This window comes from Podarcis muralis, chromosome 17, assembly GCF_964188315.1.
Source record: "Podarcis muralis chromosome 17, rPodMur119.hap1.1, whole genome shotgun sequence".
In the NCBI taxonomy this organism is placed as follows: domain Eukaryota; kingdom Metazoa; phylum Chordata; class Lepidosauria; order Squamata; family Lacertidae; genus Podarcis; species Podarcis muralis.
In genome coordinates this window covers 21,944,702-21,964,891 of record NC_135671.1, presented here as the reverse complement: position 1 = coordinate 21,964,891, position 20,190 = coordinate 21,944,702, and the positions used below count along the sequence as shown (strand labels likewise).

General features: G+C 43.2%; 1 protein-coding gene across 3 annotated transcripts in view; it reads right to left on the bottom strand.

Moving 5' to 3' along the window:
* Positions 1-20,190, bottom strand: part of ERMP1 (endoplasmic reticulum metallopeptidase 1) — a 38,722-nt gene that overhangs the window by 6,946 nt on the left and 11,586 nt on the right. For all 3 annotated transcript variants that reach the window (XM_028713044.2, XM_028713047.2, XM_077921320.1), the window contains exons 4-14: positions 17,374-17,479; positions 14,260-14,406; positions 13,258-13,350; positions 12,429-12,641; positions 9,811-10,028; positions 7,511-7,685; positions 6,309-6,499; positions 4,973-5,125; positions 3,303-3,505; positions 2,604-2,719; positions 66-232 (exon numbers count right to left, since the gene is read on the bottom strand). In XM_028713044.2, coding sequence (XP_028568877.2) covers positions 66-232; positions 2,604-2,719; positions 3,303-3,505; positions 4,973-5,125; positions 6,309-6,499; positions 7,511-7,685; positions 9,811-10,028; positions 12,429-12,641; positions 13,258-13,350; positions 14,260-14,406; positions 17,374-17,479 — 1,782 coding nt within the window. The remainder of the gene's footprint in view (positions 1-65; positions 233-2,603; positions 2,720-3,302; positions 3,506-4,972; positions 5,126-6,308; positions 6,500-7,510; positions 7,686-9,810; positions 10,029-12,428; positions 12,642-13,257; positions 13,351-14,259; positions 14,407-17,373; positions 17,480-20,190) is intronic.

Sequence of the window (20,190 nt, the reverse complement as noted above, 5' to 3'; positions counted from 1 at the left end):
AAAAAAGCAAATCATTTTAACAGAGTTCTAAGAAGTAAGATTGCATGTTTTTGATATAGCCTCACCTTCATTTCTATCCAGAAGCGCCATGGCGAGGCCTGGAGTCCATGTGTATAATATATAAAATAATCTCTGCCTACATTATTAGCAAGAGGAGTTCCATCTCCCAGAGACCACCTGGACAGTGTTGAACCTTCATGTGGCCGAAGAAACACTGACATGTGACTTGGACCTAAAGTAGACGACAGACAAAGATTTCTACATGAGCACAGAATGAAGAACACAGGAACTTTCTCAGGTGTACCCAGAACTATCGTGAATTCCATTTTTCTCCTGAATTTCTTTATGTCCCTTACTGCTTGCTTTAAGGCAAAAAAAACCCTCAGCTACATCAGGTCAAAAAGTCAGTCCAGTCCAGCATTCAACTCCCACAATGGCCTGCCACATGCTTTGAGAAGTTCATAAATAAGACTTGAACTCAATAGCTGCTCATGGTTCCCCAGCAGGAACCCATTCACCATGAAACTTAGCGCATGACTATACAGTGGTACCTCTGGTTACATACGCTTCAGGTTACATACGCTTCAGGTTACAGACTCCACTAACCCAGAAATAATACCTCAGGTTAAGAACTTTGCTTCAGGATGAGAACAGAAATCGTGCTCTGGCGGTGTGGCGGCAGCAGGAGGCCCCATTAGCTAAAGTGGTGCTTCAGGTTAAGAACAGTTTCAGGTTAAGAACGGACCTCCGGAACGAATTAAGTACTTAACCCGAGGTACCACTGTACAACAAACTGGTTCGTTCAGCCAAAGGACAACTAGAAAGGTTGGTTGTATGAGTCTAGGATTCGCAAATCCAACTCTCTCCAAAAGTGCTCCATTGTCAAACAGTAGAGTATGTGGGGCCTGTGTTTTATTCAGAAAGTTGTGCGTTCAAAGATGTTATGACCCATTATTGCCAGCGATGGAAGAGTGGCTGTTAAAACTAACAGACTTAGCTGAGATGGCGAAATCAACATGTTTAATCAGAGAAAAGTCATTGTAAACGTTTACTAAAGATGGGAAACCTCTCACAGACTTTTTGCATGAAAAAGAAGAAATAATGATGTTTGGATTTGAGGAGTGAATGATTTGTAGAAAGTGGCTTTATTAGGTGTTATACTGCAGTTGCTGAAGTGAATAATGCTTATATATAGTAGACAGACAAGGAATCAGAAGTCCTTTAGTTTCTTAACTTTTCTCTCTCTCTTTTCAATCTATTCCTTTTTCCCTATCTCTTCCCCTTCCTTCCTCTTCTTCTCTTTCTTGCCTTTGGACAAAAAAAGATATTTGACAACCATCTTTGTATTCTTCTTTATAAACCTTAATAGAAACATACATATACATATTTATTTATATTTATATAGAAAGCTGTACACTGAGCTTCTGTCACATTCTTATTGCTTATTTGCCTTTAGTCTGCAAGCTGCTTTGAAGGCCTAAAAAGCAGCACAAAAATTTAAACAAATCGCAAGAAGGTCACCCGTTAGTTGCTTGCTGCAGAGATGACAAAGTCTTGTGGCACTGTAAGGACCAACCAATTTATTGTGACACAACTTTTCATAGACAGGCAGAAGCTCACTCATGCATACTGCAACTGCGGCATGCAAAATTTCCTGTATCTGGGAAACGGGACTGTTAGGGTCATAGAGCCAGTATGGTGTAGTGGTTAAGAGCGGTAGACTCGTAATCTGGTGAACCGGGTTCGCGTCTCCGCTCCTCCACATGCAGCTGCTGGGTGACCTTGGGCCAGTCACACTTCTCTGAAGTCTCTCAGCCCCACTCACCTCACAGAGTGTTTGTTGTGGGGGAGGAAGGGAAAGGAGGATGTCAGCCACTTTGAGACTCCTTAAAGGGAGTGAAAGGCGGGATATCAAATCCAAACTCCTCCTCCTCCTCCTCATAGATCATCTAGTCCCAACTTCCTGCAATGCAGGAATATGCAGCTGTCCATACAGGGACCAAACCTGCAACCTCTGTGTTATCACCACCACGCTCTAACCAACTGACCTATCCAGGCTGACAGTGACAGGGAATTGTTTGTCAGCAGCCTTACTCTGAGTATTTTAAGACTAGCATTGCCACCTGCAGAAACCAAAACATCTCTCAACGATAAGTCGGTGGAAGAAGATTGGAAGAAATTTAAAGATTACCTACAGAAATATTGTAAAATTAATGAATGTTAAAATGATGTTGGATGAAAGGTTATGTGGTTTTTAGCTATAACGCTATAAGGAGTATGAAAAAAATATGCGCTATTAACAGACAAAAATTTAATGCTATATTATTTTAAGATTAAAGATTAGGATAATCAAAGAGGGGAAGGATTTGCTGAACTAATAAATTGAACTGGAATACAAAAAGGGAGGTGTGAGGAGGTCCGGGAAATAAGCAAATGAAAGAAAGTGATGGAATGATGGAATTTTTTTTTAATCTATTTTTACTTTGTATTTTTCTTTTTTCATTTTGTAAAATTCTAATAAATATATTTTTTTCAAAAAAGGAAAAAAAAACATCTCTCAACGATAAATAGCAAATAAAAATAAAATAGCACACACAACTCACCGGTTATTTCAAAGGTGAACTTTGTAGAATCTGACGGCGTTCGCTCTTTGGAGAGAAGCTGAAAGTGAGCTGGTTTCTTGGGAGTGATGGCTGGAGCAGGAAGATACCAATTTTTCCTGGAAGAAAAGATTGTGTTTAAGATTAATGTGACTCTCCAAAATGGCATTTTTGAAGTACTTTAAATTACTGCTCAGTACGGAATCTGTCCAACTTAAAGACTCTGCACAACACAACTGGTCATAGCACAGCGTCAAACACAGATAGGTTTGAAAACTAAAGCTATGGCCTTAGAGCCAGCCACAAATACATAAAGTACGATAAATCCAAACGACTATCTTCATCATATATATATTAAAAAAAACTTATAAAACCAGACGTGTTGGAATAAATCAAATTTTGGTTGGCAGATGCCCAAAAGAAAAAAGAATTCTACTTTAAAAAACCCAAGGTTTTCCTAAAAGCTTATGGATTAATCCGTTTTGCATTACTTTCTATGGGAAAGCACACCTTGGTTTTGGAACGCTTTGGTTTTGGAACTGACTTCCAGAATGGATTATGTTTGAGAACCAAGGGGCCACTGTAAACCTAACCTAAATACCAGTTCATTGTTTGTTTGTTTGTTTGTTTGTTTGTTTTTAAAAGCATTACATCCACTCTCAGTCTTATTAAATAGTACATTGAGGAGACGATGTTACCAACTTGAATAAATAGTCCACAGGAAGGATCCAGGGAAATCCACAGAGAGGTGCGCCTTCCTCGCATTTTGTTCTAATGGAATCGTTGAGTTCAGGTATATGAGGAGTGATATGAGATATCCCGCCATAGTCAAGCCCATTAATCCATATTCCAGAATCACTTTTCGCCAACTGCCCATCCAGGCTATGAAATCTTCGACTCATGTGCTAGAAAAGTGACCCAAAAAGGCTCAGCATAAAATTTTGAATCCGGGTTATCTGTTCAGCGGACTTATTATGACCATCCACAAAGACCAGCCTTAAGGATTTGCACACACCATACAGTTAAAGCACATGACTTCCCCCAGAGAATCCTGGGAACTGTAGTTTGTTGAGGTTTCTGAGAATTGTAGCTCTTGTGCGGCGTAAACTACCATTTATAGAATTCTCTGGGGAAATCTGTGTGCTTTACATTAAAGTGTGTACACAGCCCATGTGGTACCACAGAGGCAACAATTTTGCGAAACAAGAGTTTACTTTCCACCTTCAAGGGAAAACCAACTACCAACTTGGTTGGCGTCCAAAATATTTTGCAAGAGGGCATTACAGAATGCTCTGTGGCTCTGAATGTGGCCAGCTAAGAATGTATTTGGAGTTTATCCAGAGACACTATAGAGCCCTGTAGGTATATTGGAAACTACAACTAATCCGGACTGTGGCAGCTAGACTGGTGACTGGGAACGGCTGCCGAGACCATATAACACCAGTCCTGAAAGACCTACGTTGGCTCCCGGTACATTTCCGAACATAATTCCAAGTGTTGGTGCTGACTTTTAAAGCCCTAAACGGCCTCGGCCCAGTATGCCTGAAGGAGCATCTCCACCCACATCACTCTGAGGGCCTTCTGTGAGAAGTGAGGTTACAGGGAACCAGGCAGAGGGCCTTCTCGGTAGTGGCGCCCGCCCTGTGGAACACCCTCCCATCAAATGTCAAGGAAATAAGCAACTATCTGACTTTTAGAAGACATCCGAAGGCAGCTCTGTTTAGGGAAGTTTTTAATGTTTGATGTTTTAGCACATTATTATTATTATTATTATTATTATTATTATTATTATTATTATTATGTTGGGAGCCAGCCAGATGGGTGGGGTATAAATAATAACAATTATTATTACTCCAACGATTGAATTAAGACATACAAATCAACCTTAAGGGTTGACCTATAGCTCCAAAGAATCATACTAGACTAGATGTCATGAGAAACTAAGTCTGAGAAGTGTCAGTAAATACTTTCCCTTTGGGGATCAATGGGAACTTACTCAGACTCTAACGAGCAATAATTGTACATTTATCAACTTCTGAAGAATATATCAAGGAAGAAATTCCAACTTGTTCCCAAACGGAACCAAATGTTAGTTTCTAAACTCAAACTACTGCAGTTCAAACGCAGAACTGCACAAAAAGTCATGGACAGCTATGATAAATATATAAAAGATTTAAAGGGTTGGAAGATAAGTGTTTCCCTACTACAGCATCATCCCCAGTTTCCTCTGTTTATCTCTGGTCCATTTCAGTGGCTACACAGAGCATCATGAGCCAGCAGCTTCAAAGACTTGCTGAGTTTCACTCATTCACCACATCTTTCGTTAACAACTGCATGGATACGCCCTCTGAAGCATCAAAAGCATTCCTTACCTGAAGAAAGATTCGCTTTGGTCTGGGGTTTGCAAAATCTGAACTGAACGGAAAGAAGATTCCACTGCAAACCAGGACGAACATGACTGCAGAAACAGTTGCTAACGTTATTATTGACATCTTTGTACTTTTGGCAAGGTAGATGAATTTAAGCTGAAGAACAGGAGGAGAACAAAACAAGGATAAGAACACTTCATCTATAAACACACATCCTGAAAAACCAACTAATGAGCCTGCAAGCTTTTGAAATTTAGGTTTATTTAATCGCAAAGACTTCTCCCAAACACAACTCTGCGTGGCAAATCTGGATGAGGGCCAGCGATCTGACAAAGACCACATGGTTTAGGGGACAGGCAGATGGGACAAAGGGATCTACCGGCAAATCTCTGGACAATTTAGGAAAAAAAATCAATTCCCAACTGTTTAACAAAAAAAGGCTTTTCTCTCTAAATTAGGCCGCTCAAATGAACAAAGCTTGGGGGGGAACTAGGAGTGGTACTGTAAATGAACTGCTGGGCACATGAGCAGAAATCATTCCTGTTTCTTAATTCTAAGGCTAGGAACCTGGTTCCAGTCAGTGGGCTTTGAGGTTCCAGCAGAAAGAAAATAAAAGAAATCTGGTCTGCCCATATCTGACTTATAAAGTATCATATTTAAGCAGAGATCTGAACCAGGGCCTTTCATACCTCTCCTTTAGTAAGGTCAGGAGGGAGCAAACTAGCATGGTATTTATTAGTGAGCAGAAAGAAGCATTCTTGAAACATCAGCTTTTGTTAAAATATAAGAGAATGTTCCTGCTCCTTAAGAGTTGTGAAGATAGTATTGGCAATGACTGGTGAAATCTAAGATGCTAGAGGGGTTCTGTGCAGAATTTCCAGGGGTTGCAAGTTGGGGTTATGGTTCCTTACCCTTCCACATAACTTAATGGGCACAATTCATTACGCTAATTCATCTACATAATTTGCATCTATTCCAGCAGAAACAGCAGATTTGCTGACCTCCCAGATTCCCGCCTCAAGAGGGAAAACTTAAAAAGCAGCTAATTGAAGCACAGCCCATGGCAAATTGCAATTCACGCACAAGCTCTCGGGCCATACATGTTTCACAGCTTAAAACAGAAAGATGTTGAGAAAAATGGTCTTGGAAAATTCATGGTCACATGCGCCACATGTATTTGCATTTTTATTTTTTGAAAACACAAGAATTGTCGCAGCATTTTTTTAACCTACAGATCAAATGACTATAACGAGACTTGCTTCCGAGAAGGCATGCCTAGGACCGCACTGTGAATCAGCTGAATTAGTAGAACACAAAGTATTTCTGAAAGCATTCTTACAAAGTAGGAAGACAGAAATATCGTCGCCAAAACGATAAAAGCAGCCACGATGACATCGGGTGGAATTTCGGAACCACTGCGTCCCAAGATGGGAATTAACATTTCAAATATAATCCAGTTGAGGTATAACGAATAGACATGTGGAATAAACATTCCCAGGAGGTAAACTGCTAGAAACTTCATTGTGGCACCTATATTGAGGGGGGGGGGGGGGAGAAGAAGTCACTGGCAATATAATAAAAATAATAATAAAAATTTATTTATATCCTGCCCTCCCCAGCTGAAGCCGGGCTCAGAGCAGCTAACAACAATAAAAGTAACACAGCATTAAATCAATTCATTTTAAAATCAATTCAAAATCAAATTAATGGAACCATTGGGCAACCATTCTGTGAGTATTACCAAAGGAGGGGGTCAGACTGTGCCTTAATAATAATAAATTTTTATTTATTTTATATTTTATATAGAATTCTAGACCTTTCTTCAGATTTAATGTTCTTTCACCAGGGCTGCTGTGCAAGCATGGGCAAGCATGATTAATATGAAATTAAATTAAATTTATATTGCATCAGATTGTTGCTATCAATGTTTGATATTTTATTTTGTTTTTGTATGTGTTGGAAGCCACCCAGAGTGGCTGGGTTATTGTTGTTGTTGTTATTATTACTATTATTATTATTATTATTCCTCAGCTGTGAACATTTCCACTAGAATTTCTGCCATAGAAAGTCATAATAATTTATATAGGAACACCCTAAAGTTAAGGGATGCGGGTGGCGCTGTGGGTTAAACCACAGAGCCTAGGACTTGCCGATCAGAAGGTCGGTGGTTCAAATCCCCGCGATGGGGTGAGCTTCCGTTGCTCGGTCCCTGCTCCTGTCAACCTAGCAGTTCGAAATCATGTCAAAGTGCAAATAGATAAATAGGTACCGCTTCGGCGGGAAGGTAAACGGCATTTCCGTGCGCTGCTCTGGTTCGCCAGAAGCGGCTTAGTCATGCTGGCCACATGACCCGGAAGCTGTACACCAGCTCCCTTGGCCAATAAAGAGAGAGATGAGCGCCGCAACCCCAGAGTCGGCCATGACTGGACCTAATGGTCAGGGGTCCCTTTACCTTTACCCTAAAGTTCTTTGCAAATATTATCTTTTTGAAATCCTTACAAGAACTCTCAAAGGCAAGTCTCAGAGGTACCCTCACCATACCTTTTTCTTTCAGTTCCTTATAGGTCATTAATTTTGTGAGCAGCGGAAACACAATCCATATTGCACTGACAAATGCTGAGGAATGTCCTAGGTAAGTAAGCAAAGCCAACATAATTGACCAAAAAACAACTGGAACGTCAAAGAAGAGCTCTCCCAGGAACTGTTCGCTTGTGTTCTGGGAAAACAAAACAAGCAGACAGAAAAGAGAGGCAAAGTTAAATGTCGGTGCATTATGAAATGTCAGCAACAAGTTTAAATGTCTGTGCATTATGAAATGTCAGCAACAAACGTTCCAAGTTTCTTAAGAAGCAGACTGGCAGAGCAGTTCTGTGCATATTTGCTTAAAATTCAAGTCCCACCATGTTCACAAGGGCTTGTTCTCAGGTAAGTGGATAACCATCTCCTGTGTTATTCTTAATGTTTGTACTTAAACAGCCTAGAGAAATGTGCTGTTACACAGGGCAGGATTCAACAGTCGCAAGTTCAAGGACGTCCACTTGCAAAACACTATTTTTTCTGACACACACTCAAAAAAATCTTTTTTGGGGGCTGGGCCAGGGGAACTCCCAGAACAGCATGCAAGGAGACGAAGGGGGGGGGGGGACTGTTCCACCTAGCAAGCCAAAATGCTTGTGCTAATGTAAAATCAAAAGAACGTGATTAAGACTGCTGCCCCAGACACCACCAATATAAAGCTTGAATTCCTGAGCTAGGGGGATGAAGAGCACAGCCCATTTGTTGCAATTTATAACGCCTTTATTTGTTTTTGCTTATTGCCAAAGTTGTTATTCTATGAACGGTAACTGGCTTTAATTCATTTAATACATAACCCAACGCAGCCAGACTGGAACGGCATAATTAGATTTACTCCCCCACTTCAGAATGAATGGTGCCTAAAGCACAGAGATTCTCTTGCCAACACACTGCCTGCAGTTTCTCTCATACCCACCCACCCACAAGAGGCAGCATGCCAAACCTGGAGTTTGCGGATCAACAATTATTAGGCTGATTGCTGAATCTGTGTAAGAGGAGAGAGAAAGGAACTTGGCTCCCGAATCTTGCAACCTGGAGAAGAAAGCAGTCCAGTGCGCAGCCGACAGTATTAAGCTATGAGTTTTGCATCTGTGGGACGCGGGTGGCGCTGTGTGTTAAACCACAGAGCCTAGGACTTGCCGATCAGAAGGTCGGCGGTTCGAATCCCCGCGACGGGGTGAGCTCCCGTTGCTCGGTCCCTGCTCCTGCCCACCTAGCAGTTCGAAAGAACATCAAAGTGCAAGTAGATAAATAGGTACCGCTCCGGCGGGAAGATAAACGGCGTTTCTGTGCACTTCTCTGGTTCGCCAGTAGCGGCTTATTCATGCTGGCCACATGACCCGGAAGCTGTACGCCAGCTCCCTCGGCCAATATAGTGAGTTAAGCACCGCAACCCCAGAGTCGGTCATGACTGGACCTAATGGTCAGGGGTCCCTTTACCTTTACCTTTGCATCTGTGCCCAATTTAAGGGAAGGGGCACAGCTCAGCAGGGCAGCACATGCAGAATCTCCAATGAAAAGAAACAGGTAGCAGGTGATGGGAACAACTACTGCCAAAGACCCCACAGACCTGCTGCCAGTCGGTGGGAAATAATGGATTAGCGGACCATCAGACTAAGTCAGAATGAGGCAGTCTTGTGACTAAATCCAACACACAGTTAGGCAGGCTTAAATCCATTGGTTTCAGTGGGATTTGTTGTTGTTTAGCCGTTTAGTCGTGTCTGACTCTTTGTGACCCCATGGACCAGAGCACACCAGGCCCAGCCTTCCGCTGCCTCCCGCAGTTTGGTCAGACTCATGTTTCAATGGGATTAAGTTCGCCTAACTCTGTGCTGGATTTAGGCCTATACAGTGGTTTAACCCACAGCGCCACCCGCGTCCCACAGATGCAAAACTCATAGCTTAATACTGTCGGCTGCGCACTGGACTGCTTTCTTCTCCAGGTTGCAAGATTCGGGAGCCAAGTTCCTTTTTAAGTTCAGGTTAAGAACTTAATTCATTCTGGAGGTCCATTCTTAACCTGAAACTGTTCTCAACCTGAAGCACCACTTTAGCTAACTGGGCCTCCCGCTGCCGCTGCGCCGCCGCCGTGCGATTTCTGTTCTCATCCTGAAGCAACGTTCTTAACCTGAGGTAATATTTCTGGGTTAGCGGAGTCTGTAACCTGAAGCGTCTGTAACCTGAGGTACCACTGTATGTTTATAATTAAAGGAAAACCAGAGAACTGCTCTTATTTCAAGTCCTACATTTTTGCATGCCACACTTACTTTGTAATAGAATGTCTTGGCTAATGTATGCAAGAGAATTAGTCCAGCCACGGCTGCAGTTCCATACAGAAGAACGGAGGCATGGAAGTGGGTGTACCAAAAAAGGGAGCATCCAAGGAGAGAGATGAACACGGCTATGATAAGGACGCCAATCAAGACAGCAAGCCAACTGAGGACTGAGAAGCCAAAGGCGATGGCAAGTTCCTTCAGATAACTCACTGCAGGAAGAGAAAGACATGAAGCCCAGATCAATACGTTTCTTCTAGCTGGAACTGCCAAGGCTACAGGATCCAAACTAGGCACACCTAACCAAAGGAACAATGATACCTCTCTTTTCAGAACTGGGTGGTAAATGGCCAGCCCTCACCTTTTTGCTATTTATTCTCCAGAGCAGGAGAAAACAAACATGTCCCCTCTTCCATATTGTGGTATCAGTTTCATATTTTTTGACTTGGTAATATATTGCAAATCATGATGATGTGTGTGCATGCGTGTATGCACACGCGCTATGCAAAAACCTTGGGGACGTGGGTGGCGCTGTGGTCTAATCCACTGAGCCTCTTGGGCTTGCCGATCGGAAGGTCGGTGGTTCGAATCCCCACGGCGGGGTGAGCTCCCACTGCTCTGTCCCAGCTTCTGCCAACCTATCAGTTCAAAAGCATACCAGTGCAAGTAGATAAATAGGTACCGCTGTGGCGGGAAGGTAAACAGCGTTTCTGTGCGCTCTGGTTTTTGTCGCAGTGCTCCATGAGCCAGAAGTTGTTTCGTCACGCTGCCCACATGGCCCAGAAAGCTGTCTGTGGACAAACGCCAGCTCCCACAGCCTGAAAGCGAGATGAGCGCCGCAACCCCATAGTCACCTTTGACTGGACTTAACCTTCCAGGGGGTCATTTACTTTTTTTTTAATGCCAAAACCACAATGCTCCAGAGGGAAGGACCTGAACCAATGGCTTCAAGTTATAAGAAATGAGATTCCAACTCAACACTAGGAAGAACTTTCTGACAGTAAGAGCTGTTTGACAGTGGAACAGACTCCCACAAGAAGTGATGGGCTCTCCTTCTTTGGAGGTTTTTAAGCAGAGACTGGATGGCCATCTGTCATGTATGATCTGTTAGAATTCCTGCTCCATGATTACAGTCATAGGATTGTTGTCTATCACATGATGGTGTATGTTTTCATTCCACAGTGTGGGAAGTGACGGAGACAGGATGTTCGTGTCACTGTGTTCCGTGAAGTGGGACTGTTGTCCTTTGTTTTTTCTCTTTGCTGTCTGATGCTAGAGAGAGAGGGAGCCGTGTTGCAGTGCTCCGTGTGTGTTTATATGTAAATAAAGTAGATTAGCCAAAATGCTGAGTTGTTGAGGTCTGTCATGCGCATGATGCGCAAACTCTGTGGATCCCTAAGTGTGCCGATGTTGGTTGGCATCGCTCGCTGTGATGTTCGGGCTGAAGAAAGCTTTTAAAGCTCCCAATTGACCAGGAGGGAGGGAACACTCCAGTCGGGCATGTGTCTCTACCAGGACACCTGAGATTCCTGCAATGCAGGGGGTTGGACTAGATGATCACTGGGGTCTCTTCCAACTCTACAATTGGATCTCAGCCAAGGTGTCTTGGTTGCCTTTTCAAATGAGGCCAACACGCGTTTGATGCTCTCTCTTTAGTGCATCCCCTCCACCTCCTGCAGTTTAAAACTTGTTAGCGGCTTTCTTGGTAAAATGCGTTAAGCGCAGCAACGAAAACTAAAAGCCAATTTGGGGTAGTGATTACAGCATCGCCCTAGGAGATGGGGAGTCCAGGGGGCTGACTCCCCACTCAGCCATGAAGCCTGCTGGGTGACCTTGAGATACTCACTGCCTCTTAGGACTCAACTATATGGCTGCAAATAAAATGTTTTAAGAGTGTTGTAAAGTGAAATATACAAATGTGGCACTAGGTGGCAATGGCGAGCTATGGCAAATTCCATACATTTTCTGAAACTTTTTTTTAAGAAGTATTTTCACGACTTTTTTTTATATGTGTCTAGATTCCACCTTAGTCTAACCTACCTCACAAGACTGTTGCAAGGACAGAATAGATGGGGGGTAGAGTGTGTCTGGGACCTTGAGCTCCTTGGGGGAAAGCTGGGAAATAAATAAAATGGTAAATAAAGACTTAGGAGAAAGCTATAATCATGCAAGGACGTGGGTGGCGCTGTGGGTTAAACCACAGAGCCTAGGATTTGCCGATCAGAAGGTCGGTGGTTTGAATCCCTGCAACGGGGTGAGCTCCCGTTGCTCGGTTCCAGCTCCTGCCATCCTAGCAGTTCAAAAGCACGTCAAAGTGCAAGTAGATAAATAGGTACCACTCTGGCGGGAAGGTAAACGGCGTTTCCGTTCGCTGCTCTGGTTCACCAGAAGCGGCTTAGTCATGCTGGCCACATGATCTGGAAGCTGTACGCTGGCTCCTTCAGCCAATAAAGCGAGATGAGCGCCGCAACCCCCGAGTCGGCCACGACTGGACCTAATGGTCAGGGGTCCCTTTACCTTTATAATCATGCAAAGAGCTCGTTTGCCTGTTCGTAAACGGAATTATAACCAGTCCTGCTTTGTCAGATAGCCATATATGGAAGGCGACTTACCTCTTTTTCTCAGTTGCAATGTTTTTCTCCCCAGATAAAGAAACGCAACGGCTGTAACGATATAGTTCATAATGGAGCCGACACGAGCTGGGTAGGACATAACGAACATGCCAAAGACATCAAAGAAGACAACATTTCCATGTCGGTATTCATGAGACTTGGCCAGTTTGTCCGACTCCGCTAAGTACTTTAGCACACCCAAAATATTGTCACCTTTGGAAAAAAATATGAACATATATTTAGAATTCGTCTCTCTCCCCTCCCCCCCATACACTGTTTTCACATAAAATTCCACACATGGCATTACAAAAGAAAATAGGAATTGGAGGTTTAGGATCAAAATGAAGTAAAAACAAAAAACAAAGGAAAGCGACCCTATAACCGGACTTTATGCAGGCATTCTCAGTACTATAAGAACATTACAAATTGAAACTCTTAGATTGAAAGACTATATTTTCTCTAAAATGTAGAGAAAACTAAGGCAAAAAGGAAAAATAATTCTCCAACTGAAACTCAATGCCAAGAATGATAAAAGAAAGCAGATGAAGGTGTAACCAGGAGATAGCTAAAAGTATGTAAAATCGGGGTGTGAAATCTATAAATTGCCTTCACTGATTAAAGTATACAATCCAAGTAGTGTAGGCCGCCCAGTTCATAGAGCCAATTTATTCCCTCCCACCCCAATGATATTTTGGATTTCCTTCCCCACAGGTTTGATTTCTTTGGAATACTAAAGCACGCCTGTGGCTTTGAGTTGTAACAACTAGCGTGCAAAGCAATGTTTTGATTTACATTGCTATAAAATCCCTGAGAAACTCGGAGTACCAACCTGCTCTCTGAATAGAATCTGTCAGAATTCGGTCTGCCGTGTCGTACTTCGTGTGGTAGATGTAACCATTTTCAATGAAAGCCAGGTCTATCCCTGTCGATATAATTTCATTGTAATGTGATCAAACTAAAAAATAGCCAAGGTGTTATTTAACTAAACCAAATAACTTTCCACAAAATGAAATGAATTGCTTATATACCCATCTCTTTCCCCAAGTGCAAATTTGCATGTTCACCCGTGACCCCCGGGCAGAGGGCCTTCTCGGTAGTGGCACCCACCCTGTGGAACAACCTCCCACCAGATGTCAAAGAGATAAACAACTACCTGACATTTAGAAGACATCTGAAGGCAGCCCTGTTCAGGGAAGTTTTTAACGTGTGACATTTCAATGTATTTTTAATCTTTGTTGAAGCCGCCCAGAGTGGCTGGGGAAACCCAGCCAGATGGGCGGGGTACAAATAAATTATTATTATTATTAAACTGAAAGGGGGGAGCATTGACTAGATGATGTTCCTCTGCCAGCAGTGAGGCACCAACATTTCGGTCCCCCATGGTAGAGCCACTAGAGCCAAAGTTGACCCCACTGTCATTATTTGACTGATGTCTCCCTGCCTTCCACCCTGGTTGGTGTGAGCAACAGGGTTCTGGATACAGCAGCAGCTCCGGCACAGAATCACACCTCGCCACTACCCTGATGGGGTCTGGATTGTCCTTGAACAGGATCAAGAGTCTAAGTGCTTTCAAGTTGCAGTTTATTGCTGTTGCTTTGAAATCTGTGCACCCTGTGCCCCTTTGCCATTAGTTATATCGCCCCAGGAAAGAAATGCCTGAAATTCTTTCGAGCGCTGGATGGCTAAGCCTGCGCCCTAACGCTCCAGATCACACGTTTCTATTTGCACAGCTCACACAAGAGAACCATCTTTTTCTACCTTCTTTCTTTCGTTCTCCTGCACACACAAGGAAGCAGAAATAATGGCCCAACCAAACGGTCAAGCAACATACCTGGAACGTTGCCGAAATCTCTGTAAATGCGGAAATCTGTTTCTGCAGGGATAATGCCACTCTGAAACACTTCCTGAGCCACAACACAGCCAAAAGGGTGCTTTGCAGCAGAGATATATGCTTGCACCAGCCAGGGGTTTTCAGGTCCTGGAATAATTAGGAAACAATTGCAAAATGAAGAATTGCCTGATTTTAAATTTGCGCTCTGTATTTGATCTGTAGCTTGCCCTATCACAAAGGCACAGGTTTGACTCATACAGCTGCATTTATTTGCCTGGACCTCTCAATCCCATATTGCTCAGTAGCATCTCCACCCCAATGTTCTGCCCGGACACTGAGGTCCAGCTCCGAGGGCCTTCTGGCGGTTCCCTCACCGCGAGAAGTGAAGTTACAGGGCAGAGGGCCTTCTCGGTGGTGGCGCCTGCCCTGTGAAACGCCCTCCCATCAGATGTCAAGGAAATAAACAACTATCTGACTTATAGAAGACATCTGAAGGCAGGCCTGTTTAGGGAAGTTTTTAATGTTTGAAGTTTTATTCTGTTTTCAGTCCTCTGTTGGGAGCCGCCCAGAGTGGCTGGGGAAACTCAGCCAGATGTCCAGGGTATAAATAATAAATGATGATGGTGATGATGATGATTATCCAGAGAAGGTCTTCAGAGGACACAGCCAGGTGCTCAGGGGAATCAGGGACAGGAAACCTTTCCTTCATGGACCTCCTTTACTTATCTTAATGTTGAAAACGTAAGGTGGGGGGTATTATGCAGAGCAAGAAACTGCGTTGATGACACCTGTGTTTTTAGTTCCAGTATAAAGGTAATGATAAAGGGACCCCTGACCATTAGGTCCAGTCGTGGCCGACTCTGGGGTTGCGGCGCTCATCTCGCTTTACTGGCTGAGGGAGCCAGTGTACAGCTTCCAGGCAGTGGCGTAGCGTGGGTTGTCAGCACCCGGGGCAAGGCAAGTAATTTGCGCCCCCTAACCCATGGATTTGCACCCCCTAACCTGTGGATTTGCCCTAACCCCAGATGTTGCGCCCGGTGCAGCCGGCCCCCCCTGCACCCCCCATGCTACGCCACTGCTTCCAGGTCATGTGGCCAGCATGACCAAGCCGTTTCTGGCAAACCAGAGCAGCGCACGGAAACGCCATTTACCTTCCCGCCAGAGCGGTACCTATTTATCTACTTGCACTTTGACGTGCTTTCGAACTGCTAGGTTGGCAGGAGCAGGGACCGAGCAACGGGAGCTCACCCCGTCGCGGGGATTCGAACCGCCGACCTTCTGATCGACAAGCCCTAGGCTCTGTGGTTTAACCCACAGCGCCACCCGCATCCCTAGTTCCAGTATAGCTAAAGGCAAATACAAATATTCCCAAAATTTGGATTTACAGGAAGTAATTTGTGCTGGACCCAGAGACCTTTGACCTTGAGGAAGGGTCGAACAACGGCCGCTTCCCATTGTAGCTCCTTTGTGCTTCCCCACAAAATTCTGCTTCAGAGGGTTGGGAGACCGTTGGGAACAGATGGAGATGGGAATTGCATAGAAGCTTCCACTGGATCTCAGCGTCTTCCATAAACATTTTATTTATTCGTTTTTATTTTATTAAATTTATATCCTCCCAAAGGAGCCCCAGGTCTTGCTATTTGAAAAAGGGGCTGTACTGACCCTTTTAGGCCTGACCCTTTTAGCTGTACACCCCTCATCAACTGTGAACTCTATCGATGCTCAAATTGTTTCCTTGTAATCCAAATGTCAGGGATATTTGCATTCATCTTTTGCAATACTGGAACTAAAAACACAGGCAAAAGTACTTCTGAACGAACTACTTGCTCCTTTATTTCGTTGCCTGATGGGAGCAATGTTTTGATACATTGACTATTTATTTCTCTCTCTGCATAAAAACCTTCCCCAGAGCGCTTTACAAGGTCAGCTGAAACAGTAATAATAAAAATAAACAACAGTATTCAGTCAGCAATCATATATCCATTCAAACAAAGAATAAAAACAATTCAATCGATATAAAATAATCCAATAGCAGAGGAGGAAAGATGAACTCATTTCTAGCGTCTAGAATTCTATTTGTGTCATTCTTTGAGTCAGTGTTTGCAAGAATAGCAATAAATATTAACATAGTGGAACACGGGCAAACTTCCCAAACTAAATTGCTAGTGGTAAATATTCCTCCTACATTGTTCTTGTAATGATGCAGGAGAAGAGAATACTTGAAATTGCAGTTAATGATACAGAGATTATTAGTGAGACTCAGAAAAAAGTTAAGCATGTGCAGAGGTTGCTCCTCAGATACCTAAGCTTCTTGTAATCACCCCGAGGCAGAAGCCTACACAAAACAGAGCAAAACTGTAACTGCAGGTTTATCTACTACGTAGGAGTAGATTCCTGCTATACCAGAAAGGGGGAGGAGGGGACTTTTCAGGCCAAAAGTGCATGAACTGTATAGAACTTGAAACTAACTCTATCAGTGACCAGTGTTTAGACGGGTAAAGAAAAAGCAATTTATATGCGTTGTATGTGCAAGATAACATTGTGCCACCAGGTGGCAACATGGAATCCCGGTTTTTCTCTACCTGTTTTCCCTGTTTAAATTTACAACACTTTAAACTGAAACACGTTTTTTGCCACGTCTAGATCCAGCCTCGATTTCTGCCATTTTACACAGGCCTTATGTAAGAAATTCATTCACTTTTGCTGATCTTTCAAACATGTTCCCGTTTAATACAGAAATTTTGGCACATCTAGAGTTGCCGAACCAGTTTAAATGCTAGCTGGAACATCAAGGGGCTGAATGGTTTAATATTAACCTTCTCTGAATATCAGATCAGATGACTTAAGAACAAGGATAACTAATTCAGTCAGCAATTATTCTGACTGTGGGGGGGGAAACCTGATTTTCCCACCTTTAATTTTACACCTGTTTGCTTTCGCCAGAGCCACGATGAAAGTTCAACTATATGATAACATTTTAAACATAATAATAACAACAATGGATTCTGCATCAGTTGTATTCGAGTAGAGTTTTGTTTTGGATTTGTTTATTTTCTTTTTTTAAAAAAAGCATGATAGGGGATACATGATAGGGGATATTAAGCCTCTTCTTACCTGTCTGAAACACAAGTTCTTTCCCTCCTACTCCAGCAGCCTCCAGATTAATAAATGCTCTAACTGATTTAGCCCAGGGGTGCTGAGTAATGAAGCCATGACTAGCCTTGATGAGAAGCAAAAACAAGAGACGTCAAACATGGCAAGACATTTGAATCAGCGTCTCATCACACAAAAGCAATTCCGGTTCTCACAAAACGTTAGGAGACAGTGTTGTAAGGCAAGGAAATAACTTGTCGCAAGAGCACAGAACTAGTTAAACTGCAAAATGTCCGAAGGGGCTTCTGTGCCTTCCCATTGGCTGCTGGAGCTTCCTTTTGAAGACAGCAAGAGGGCTGGGGGGGGGGGGGCATCAAATTTTGGCCTCGCACTGAAAATGCTTTAAGCGTTTTGAAAAATAGTTTGAATTTGCCATAAGCTCACCATCTAGTGTCACGTTTGTACAATGTGCACTTACAACACACTTAAAACATTCCATTTTCAGCTCTATAGCTAGGTCCTAGGAATGCTCAAGCCTTTAAAGCCCAACATCAATAGCTGGATCCATTTCAATCTGCCTCAATTCAGCCTTGTTTGGGGACAGAAACTGCTTTGGTTGCCCTGGTTGGGTGGACAATCCTGGGTACTGGACAGGAAACCTGTGTCCCTTTCAGTTCTGCTACAACTCTCAGCCACTTTGAATATTATTGATCACAGTAGTCTTTTGGGCCAGCTAAAGGAGACGGGTACTGGATACACAATTTATGCACCAATTGATCGGTAGCTCTGATTACTCATGGAGGTTGGGTGTCAAAAAGGAGGCACTGGGAGACTTACAGTACTTTTCCGTGTATAAGACTATGTTTTTTCCTCTAAAAACCATACAAAAAAGTGGGGGTCGTCTTATAGGGCATAGGGTGGACGTTTGATTGGTTGCTGCGGAGGCTACTGGGTGTGTTATTGGTTGCTGCGTCAATGGGTGGTGTTGATTGGCTGACGCTCCAGCAGTTGGGCGGGCGATTGGCAGCTTCTGCGGGCAACGGGACAGACAGGAGGCGGATTCTGTGACCCGTGTGGGTGAGCGATTTTTGGCAACCCCCCCTAAAAAAAGCTCAACAACCCTGGGTAATCCCCTCCAATTTCTTAAATTTGAGAGCCCCCCAAAATAGGGGACGTCTTACTAGACGGAAAAGTACGGTATTTACTTAAAACGTTTTATCCTGCTCGTCAGCCCAAAAGTCACCCACAGCACACAGTAACAAGCAAAATAGTGCCTTCCCTCAAGATTGCAGTGCCATAGTCCTTGCAGCTTTTCAAGTTCTATACCAGGCACGGAGGAGCGTGCGTGGGGTGTGTGGGGATGTGGAAGGCGAGGATTGCCCAGAGTTCATGAGCTTTTTTTAGAGGGGAAAGACCAATGTTGTTGAGATTTTTGGGGGGGAAAGGCCAGAATTGTTGAGCTTTCTTTAGGGGAGAAAGGCCACAGTTGCAGAGCTTTTTTTAGGGGGTTAAAGGCCAAAGGAGTTCCTGAGCTTTTTTGGGGGGGGGCATTAATTGCTGAGCTATTTTAAGGGGGGAAAGCCAAAGTTTTTCAACTTTTTTTTTTTAGAATAATTTTTATTAAGTTTTCTATTTTAACAATCCAATCAAATCACATTAAATATTCCAAATTATACAAATACATAAAGTCCAAATATTTTGCCAAATTATAAATTTTTGTTGGGGCTTCCCATGCTTCAAGTTCAGTGGGGTCCAATCATCTTATGGTTCTACTGCCTTGAGTTTCCAATAGTTCCTTCTTTAAAACTTCCTGCTGTTATCCTTCTTTCTTTCATAGCCTCTGAGCTGTTCCCACAGGCGAGTTGAAGTGAACAATAATATGCTTCTGTGTGAACTTTGTATGACTCTTTTTTTTTTTTTTTTTTTTGCAGCTGGTAAGTCTTTTATTTGCAGTATGTCCTCACACGCTGGTATTTATGCCGACTCAATCCAAAAGTCCTTCTCTGGTGGCAGACGCCATCTTCTCTCAGTTCCGATGAAATAAAGTCTAGGCGTTTGCTCATTAATTTTCTCAGACAGGCTGCACCAAACATTAGTCTTTCCAGGGGAGGTTTGCCAAATCAGATTTGAAATACAGCTATAATAGCAAAGTAAGAGCTCGCCTCTCCCTATGACTATTAATCTCTGCAACTCATAATCTTATAATGGTGGATCCTGATTAAATAGCCTTTTATCTTCTTCCAAGTATTTCAAAGAGCAAAGGCTTTAGTTAATGTTATTATTTCCGCACAGTTTTTATTTTTCCAATCTCACTTGCTAATGTAGACGGTTCTTCAGGGGGGCGGGGTTGTTAGGTATTATCGTAGTAGAAACAGAAAAAGTTTTATCCCCCCTCCTTTCCGTTCCGTTCCAACATACCAGTTTAGATGTTATTCTTTGATGTCATCTTTCTTCCTCCCGTCACTCTTGGTCTCTCAGTGGCTGTTGTTGGCAGATTAATTACCCTTTCTTCGCCCGAAGCATGTCCAAAACTCTTAAATCCAATTTTTTATCTTAAAGTTTTTCAACTTTTCTTGGGGGGGGGGGGGGAGGCTAGCAATTAACTGCAACACTAACATGGGCGCAAAACAATAAAGCCAACAGACGTCGGAAGCAGACTACAAAAGATTGACCTTATGACACTATGTAGGAACAGAGCGAGGAGGGCAAGCGTCAGAAACATTCAAAATACTTTACTTTTCTTCCCGCGATCGATAAGGGTCCCGCAATCGCCCAAGAATCTACCTGTCGATTGCGGTCGACCGGACATCACTGCTCTACACAAAACTGCTGGGAAAG